Below are 8904 nucleotides of genomic sequence, written 5' to 3'. Positions count from 1 at the left end.
GAAATTAAAGAAATAAACAATAACTAAATATAAAAAACAATTAAACTAAGGCAATTAAAGAAATCAACTAAGAAAGATCTTGACAAGGGTTAATGGTCAATGATCACTGATGCGTGAGCATCTTGTACCTTTTTTTCCTTCATTTTCTAGTTATTTTTTATTAGATTTTATTTAGTTTCATAATATTTTAGTGCAAAAATCCTCTTTGGATGCTACTTTGGGTTGTTTTAATATTTTTATTATTTCAGGTTAAATTCAGGCAAATTTGGCAGAGTTTTGTGCAAAAAACAAAGGAAGAAAGTGGATGCTATCAACCCTGACCTCCTTGCATTCCAACGAGCCTAACTTAAACTACAGAGGTTCAATTGACGTGGTTCTAACGGCATTGGAAAGCCAACTTTCAGAGCTTTCCTACGATATATAATAGTCTATACTTTTCTTCTGTATTCACTGCCAATTCTGGCGCTAAATACCGAACCTGGCGTTTAGCACCCGAAGAGGATAGAAAAATGCCAGAACTTCCCCTTGCCAATGCTAAACGCTAGAAAAATGCCAGTTAAATGCCAGAATATGGGTCAAACTCACCCAAGGAAGCATCTTTAGTGGGATTTAGCTTTTAATTGTTATCTTTTATCATATTTTAATTATTTTTATTTACAAATAAAATTTTTTAGGCCTAGACATTATTATTCTATTTTATTTTCAAATCAAATTAGGTTAGATATAAAAAGAAAAAGATTTACCCTTTAGAGGGGATCCGGATCTTTTCTCTTCCGCACACTTTTCAGAACCCTAATTTTCTCTGTAAGTCATGAGCCACTGAACCTCCTTGGTTAAGGTTAGGAGCTCTGTTTATTTTTATGAATTAAGATTATTGCTTTGTTATTTTAATTAATGTTCGTTCTTAATCTTATGAATCTGGGTGGAACGAGAGTATGACCCTTATTCTACATGAGTTCTTGTGATTCTCGAGAGAGTTATCTCGCTTGAACAACATCTTGAAAACAAATTCCTCCTAAATTGCTAATTACATGAACTAATTGGAATATGTGACATATAATCCTGTTAGCTTTGGGTAATTAGGGTTTTTGTGGCTATAAACTAGTTTTTGAACTTAACCCTCTAATCGGAATTAAGTGACCACGAGAGTGGCGGTTAATGAAGGTTAGAGGAAACTAAATCACTAAGAGATTAGGGTTTAGTTAATTACAGTTTGCCATGGAATGAATCATGCATTGTTAAAATAGTTGGTAAGAACTTTTAATTTGGAAAAGTAAACATCTCCGAAACTTTAACTATTTTCTCTCACTGTTTTTACACCAAACCTTTTATTTGCTTTCTTTATTCTCTTGTTCATTGTTTTATGTGAATTACATCATCAAACAACCTTTTTTGTTTGCCTAACTAAGCCAATTAGATAACTATTGTTACTCAGTCCGACAATCTTCGTGGGATCGACCCCCACTCACCTGAGATATTACTTAGATGACCTAATGCACTTGCCGGTTAAGTTGTGGATATTCTAAATTCCGCACCAAGTTTGCCATGGAAAGAGCATTGCATGCTCAACATGTGCCGAAAAATCAATATATGGAGTTTGCCACGTATCAGTTAGAAGGAGAAGCTCAATTCTGGTGGCAAGAAGCTCACCGTTTACTGCAGCAAGGTGATGCTATGTTTTACTACATCAAACTAACTTCTTAGCTGAGCAACCAGCATAGTAGAGATAGTTTAAGTTGTTACAATATTAGCACCTACATATATCCTTGTAAACCAGAAACAAGGTGAGGAAACATATAACAATCCATTTGAAATCAAAACATAACCACATGAAGTTAATATGAATGATGGGTTAGGAGCTTAAAAAATGATTAATAGCATTAAGGGTATTGAAAAGAGTGTCAACTTCAATAAAAGAACAAGGAATTGTACAACTACAAGACAAAGGAACTGTTTAGGGAAATGGTAGGATACAAGCTACAACAAAGAGGCAAAGAGGAGAGAACTTAAAAATAGCTATTTTCATTTACAAGTACAGTTAGCATCTCTGTTGGTAAGTGATCAAGGTTCAATGGTTGCAAATTGATACTCTGATTTTTTACTCTTAATCTCTACTATGCCCAAATCCAAAAAATACCGACATAAAACAGAGAAAACCAATACAAAAAGAATTGTAAAGCTTTAGCAAAAAATTAGAAGCCCTACACATGAAAATGCAGACCTGTACGGTGCATTGCAGCATGGCTAGTGCCAAGAAAACTTCAATCAGTGGTTTAATGTACCAAGAAGACACATCTCTATGGGTTGATGTTGCATTCTCGCAAATACACATGCATAATCGACATACTTTGTCCAATGACTTCGGAACTTGGGAATACTTATCTCAAGCCATGGCTTCAAGTTGCCATTGTAGTGGATAACGGCAGCGCGATCAATATCTCTTTGGTTGACATTGGGGTTGTAGCCGAGACCCAGGACATGCCAAGATCGGTTCAGTGGGAAAGTTTGTTTCCAGAATGTTACGAGACCCGGTGGCAGTGTTCCTAACTTCCACAACTGTCTATCATGATTCTGTAATTCAATTTAATTGCAAACAAAAATCAGTCAACGATTCTATGACCAAGAAACAAGATATGTCAAAAAATAGTTTAAGGAAATCGCAAACTGCCTAATGTTGCATACATGATACATTCCATTTCTCAAACAGTCAAACCGAGTTCAAATCATTATACATACTCCTATCCGCAATTTTTGAATGATAGTATGAAACATATTGATAACATGCCTTAAATGCCTATTTATTAGCTAATAAGTTTAATGGTGAAAAAAAAGTCACTAATCTACATATAATTTATGTGAATTTATTACCAATCATATGGGATACATACTGAAAAGGTAAACCAAACTGTATCACTTACCAGATTCTGCCAGTTGTGGTACACCTCTGTGATGTTTTGCCTCTTCCATTCGACTAAATCAAATATATTCATACCATATGCCCATCCACAGGCACGTGGGTCAAAATTCTTTGCGATAAGAGGATGGGAGAAGTTAAGATAACGATCAAATCGATGAAAACTTTCTCCACAAGTTTCTACAGCACCATTTACATTGCCTTTCAGATCAACTGACCAAAGACCAGTCAGATCCTTCTTCACAACTATATCATCATCCAAGAACAGCACCTTGTTGAGCTTTGGAAAGATCTCAGGAAGGTAGAAACGGAGATGATTCAAGATAGATAAATATTTTGGATTTCTAAACATCAGGTTTGAATCAGAAGTTGCTGGATGAGTCTTGAAGTAATAATCAATCATGGATGGAGAGCCCAACTGCCTAAGAACAGGACTATAACTTGCGTTCAACCAAGTAAAATCTTCAATGTTCTGAACCTGAATGGTTGCATTGCCGGGTGGATTTGCCAAAAACCACATCCTCATTGCCACATAATTGAGTCTCTCAGTAACAATGTGAAAAACATGCTTTGAGGTGTCCTGCAAATTCATTAAATAAAATTATTATAAGCAAGTCATGTCAATGGGGAATCGAAACAGCATCAGTGCTGATAATTTTTAATTTCTTTTACTTCACAAACTTGGGGCAAAAATAAAATAGAAACCATCTTTCTTAGTTAAAATAGATAAAGCACAGCTATACCCCTAGCACACTCCACCATTTTTCCTTTGATGTCAAGAATTCGCAACATTGAAAAACAGATACCTTAGCATTAACAGCAGTTGAATTCACAACAACAGCCGCAGCCAATATGTTGTCTGAGAATATTGCATAATGGTATAGTCGAGGGTCTTCTAACTTCTCTTGACTGGGGAACTGTTGCTGAGAAGAATTCAAGCTATAATACTCAGTTGTAAGGCGCAGTGGAAGACAATGAGGACCTTTTGGCAATGTTTTTGCTGTTAATTGTGTTAAGAACAAAGTCTGCTTCTTGTGTGCATGGAGCTGCTCCACTGTTGAGTGGATCATAGCCCGAAGCTTCTTCACAACAGCAGCACAATCATCTTGAGCTTGCTTCCCTTTCAACAAAGTTTGTTCCATCGCCTTCATTCTCTCATTTGCACTGCCAATAGTAAGACACATATTATGACGAGAAATGGAGCTTGGTAGAGAAATTACTTACTCGTCATTTTTATAAGCAGCAGTAAAAGAAACTTAAAGAAGAAAACATAAACTTGAATATAATAAGCTAGCATGGGAACACAAACAGGGAAACAACAGTGTTCTTATAGTTACTTACTTCCTAGGTAAGCCAGAATCCTTGCTTGCATCTCCAAGTGTTCGTGAAACTTCCTTTACCCGTAGTCGTAGTTCCCGTGTAAGATGGGAGTTGCTTTTTACTACTGGCAAGGAAAGATAGATTTTAGCCTGAATGAGTTGATCTTAGAGTTGCTGTACCTTAGCATCTAGTAGCATTTGTTCTTTCTGCTTATTGGTTTCCCCTGAGGGAATTTTCTTGTTTATGTTGTTGGAGGCGCTGTTTAATATCCTGAGAAAAAATTGCAGCAAATGTGAAACCAGAAACTTAAAATGAACTTGGCTTGAACTAGGCTTGAACGTGTAGCAATACTAGCAAATAATGTTGACAGGAAATGCTATCTAGCAACTCATTCGATCCATTTTTGTAATTGACATTAGCAATTCGACTAACTACCATTTGTTTTGATCTTCGTCGGACTCAAACTAATTTTTTAAATGCAAACCACAAATGCACACAGTCTCATCTAAATCTCTAATGTATACAAACTCCACACAAAGGAACACATACCTAAATAGGTTTATCAGTGTGGAACTTCTTTATCAACTAGATTTTATTATAATGACTTTAAGGCACTGAGCTAATTAAAACTAAAAAAATGTGCTATATATCAGACCTTAAACTCCTCATAAGATTATCAATTCAAACACTAGAATCTCATCATAGAGACGAACATAGATAACACTTATACAAACCACAGCAGCAACAGATGCAATACAACACGGAAAATCCATCACCTACCTTAACTTGAGACTCGCGATCAGAAGCACGATCTGATTTAGTGAGCTTTGCATCACTGTCATCAACATCAATAGCATCTTCGCCATTTACATTTTCGCCACCACCGTCATCAGCTTTCTCCAAGGTGTTCCCTTCATTCCCTTGCTTGTTGTCACCTAGGGTGGCAAGCGGGGAAGTCCGCCACGCTTCGTCTAGGGAGACGGTCTTAGAATCTTGTAAATATCTAATAAACAAGTGTAATTATCTGTCCATCGTGATAATATTGAAATTATAATTTTAAATTATTTTTTAAAAATTAATTTAAATTATAATAATTTGATTAATAAAAAAATAATATATTATGTATTGTTTTTTTTAATCTAGTGTTAATTAGATTACTTCTAAAATAGTTATGAATCGGTTTTAATAATCTACTTTTTTCAATAGATCAGACATATATACTGAATGTGATTGTAAATAATATAGAGATAGTTAAATCCACCAACAAATATATTGGCTATTATCACACTATAAAACAAATTAAATATAAAGACTATTAGCACTTATAAATCTATAAAATCGCACATTCTTTGATTCATGCAAGGGTTTACTTATCAAATAAACTTAAAATATGAACCAAAAATATTTATAAAATGGACCTAGCATCCCTTAAAAGAATCATGAAAAATAATCAACTTACCTTATCATCCATGAGAATCATTTCTATGGAAGTCGTCTTGTTCTTGTCAAATTTGGATAAGACTTTCCATAACCTTATAATTTTTGCCTTTATTTTTCAAACTTTTTCATTATATAATCTATCATAGGTAACACTGTTGATAGAATCGTAGTTAGTAGCATTTAGGTATGAAAAATAATAAATCTATGTTTGAAGTACGAATTTTTTAGATGATAAATAATGGTAACAATTCACTATTAATTCTTATATATATATATATACTAATTATACACGGTAATAATTAACAAATATTTTCAATGGAGATACTTGCTAGTTGCAACAATTAGGTAAAATTTATGTCATTATATTTTATTAACCTTTATGATTAATTTAATAGAGATACTTGTTTAATATATATGTTATCGACATTAATTATATGCCAATATTTTTAGAAAGAGCTAAAAGAGGAGATATATAAATATATATATAATATTATTGCTATATAGGAATCATACATAAATTGCTACATTTTTTTTATTATATTATACAACTTAAAATTATAATATCATGTTATTATTAATTTTAAATACTTGCTATAATTATATCAAATTTAATTATGACTCTAAATAAATAAAATAGATAACATTCAATATTATTTTTTTCTTTTTTACATTCAATATTTATTGTAAATATAAAAAGTAAAATAATTAATAAAAAAAGAAAAAGTCTAGGGGGTCAGCAACTTTGTTAAATTGTGGCTAGCATGTAATCAGCAAAGAAAAGTGAGTCATTAGATGAAATCTCACACTAATCTCACACCATTAAAACCATCTTGATGGCTATTTGATGACTACAAATCACAAAAGTTGCTGGCCCCTAACATTCCTTATAAAAAAATATGAGCAGAAAATAAAACATATTAATTACATTCAATTTGTTATCTATTTAATCTTGTGTACATATGATATAACTTTACGAAAATATTATGAATCACAACCTTTTTTATTCTACAAAAAAAAAAACTATATGTAGTTTTTAGTAGTATAAAAATAATTATAAGAATTAATTATTAATATTGATATTAATCACAATTGATTATTGATACTCTAATTTTTTTTAAAATATATTCTACTTTTTTAAAATATAATGCATGTACCGTGTAGACATTATTATTATTATTATTATTATTATTATTATTATCCACTAACTAATTGATATCAAATTAAATGGGCCACTATTAATGTGTGCATCAACTATCTCCTAATAAAATTATTGCACTTGAATGAGAATTAGAACTATATCAATTGATATAATTAGAAGGATTAAAAATATCGATTATTAATAAGTATTTTAATAACGCATTGAATATTGATTTGATATAATTATAATGAAGATATTTTCTTAAATTAATATAATCATGTATTATTCATGAGCTAATTATAATATAATTAGAATAAATTTATTTGAGAGAAAAAAAGAGTTCATGTGTAATTTTCAAAAATTATAATAATTTTTTATTATTTATATATACGTATATATTAATTTTGTAAAATATATGTACGTGTATATATATTATGGTAGTTTTTCTTAATATATATACACATACATAAATAAAAAAATATATGAATTATATTTTGTTAAACTCCATGTTACCAATTATTAAAAACATTTAAATTATATATATTAATTATTTTTTGTTATAATTATTTCATTTTATATATATGAGTATTTTTTATTCTACAATCGTGCAATAATTTTTTATTTTTTATATCCATATATATTCCTCAATCCCGACCCCATTCATACGCATATTAACAGTTTTTTTTCTAATAGTGATGTTTTAATTTTTTATTTTTCTTTTTTCCACGTATCTTTCCTTTTGTTAAATAGTGATGTTTTAATATTTCTTTTTTTAAATACATTTTTCTTAATAATTATATTACTAATCTGAAATATAAAATAAGAAAAAAAGGTGATACATATATCCAAGAAAAAAAATAAACTTAAAAATCAGAAAAAAATGTATATTAAAAAATGTAAAAATAATATATTCAAAAAAAATAGTCCTAATGTATAAATTGAGTCAATAATTTAAATTTCTCTAAAACTAATTTAATCAAATACCAATATTAGAAATAAATTACTTACATAATATTTAATCTATTTTAGTACTTAGACACGTATAGATTAGAGTCATTCTCGTAATGACAACCAACTGAAACAACATCGTAAGTTCGAACATTTAGAATTCGTGCAAATTCAGACAATTTCCTTGTTCTTTGAAAACCTTCTGTATCCATGATAAAGTTGAATCGCAATTCCTTTTATGAAAAAATAGTTACGGATGTGGCTTTGATGTGTTGGAGACCAAAATTTGGAAGTCATCATCATTTATATCTGAGTATGACACACATTAAACCCTAAAGGTAAAATAAAATAGTATCTCTGGTTTTAATCTCAATTTAATTCGAAATCTACAGTAATAATGACTTATTTAATTCAGCATTTATGATAATAAATGAGATGACCATTATATAAATCATTTAATGTAAAATAGCTTAATTTGCTATTATAATTAATATATGTATTGCCCATAAATAGATTAGAAAATAATAATTTCGTAACAAAATAATCATTCAATTTGAATTACAATCAATTGATTGATAGAAATTATAATAAATTGTATGATATTTAAGTAATTAACCAAATCAATTAGTTGATATAATTAATTTATTATAATAAATTGAATTTAATGAGTTAAAAGAAATAAATCGAAAAACACCATCAGAAATATGCCACAATAATTTTATCATTAAGTGCAAAAATTTAATTTTTATATAATAGAATAAATATTTACAGATTATTATATTAAACACAGACTAAAAAAAATACACTAAACAAAATAAAAGCATCAATGGTAAAATATAACCTAAATAATTATTTTAATTCAAAAAGAACCTGTGATGAATTATAATAAATCTATATATGAGAAGCAAAAGCAAAATAAATAATTAAAAATAAAGTAAAAAGAGCAATTAAAAAAAATAAAATAAGATAGAAAAGATAATGTGTGGAGTAGATAAAAAATGTATTGCAATAGAAGATTAATATAATTAATTAATACAAAGGATGAAAGAGAAAAATCAAAATACGATTTTATTAAAAAAATTTCAAAAAAATATTTTGAAGAAAAACCTATTAATCAACTTTTATAAAAATATTACAAAAAATT

At 29.6% G+C, this 8904-nt stretch overlaps 1 protein-coding gene across 1 annotated transcript; it reads right to left on the bottom strand.

The window, feature by feature from the left end:
- Window positions 1-1860: 1860 nt before the first annotated feature.
- Window positions 1861-4504, bottom strand: LOC107638833 (putative galacturonosyltransferase 4). Its single transcript, XM_016342231.3, has 4 exons — window positions 4256-4504; window positions 3721-4078; window positions 2919-3494; window positions 1861-2571 (listed from the first exon to the last, which is right to left on the bottom strand). Exons 2-4 carry the CDS (start codon window positions 4063-4065, stop codon window positions 2266-2268), a joined length of 1227 nt encoding a protein of 408 aa, XP_016197717.2. The 5' UTR covers window positions 4066-4078; window positions 4256-4504; the 3' UTR covers window positions 1861-2265.
- Between the last annotated feature and the right edge of the window lie 4400 nt (window positions 4505-8904).

Source organism: Arachis ipaensis, chromosome B4 (assembly GCF_059453495.1).
Source record: "Arachis ipaensis isolate K30076 ecotype BB chromosome B4, ASM5945349v1, whole genome shotgun sequence".
NCBI lineage: Eukaryota > Viridiplantae > Streptophyta > Magnoliopsida > Fabales > Fabaceae > Arachis > Arachis ipaensis.
This window is presented reverse-complemented; position numbering and strand designations above follow the sequence as displayed.

Excerpts from the sequence above, each read along its gene's own strand:
- LOC107638833 (XM_016342231.3), bottom strand. The coding sequence starts at position 4,065 with ATGAAGGCGATGGAACAAACTTTGTTGAAAGGGAAGCAAGCTCAAGAT. Across the intron at positions 3,495-3,720 it reads CAACTGCTGTTAATGCTAAG|GACACCTCAAAGCATGTTTT; the intron begins GTATCTGTTTTT and ends ATGAATTTGCAG. Across the intron at positions 2,572-2,918 it reads ACCACAACTGGCAGAATCTG|AATCATGATAGACAGTTGTG; the intron begins GTAAGTGATACA and ends ATTGAATTACAG.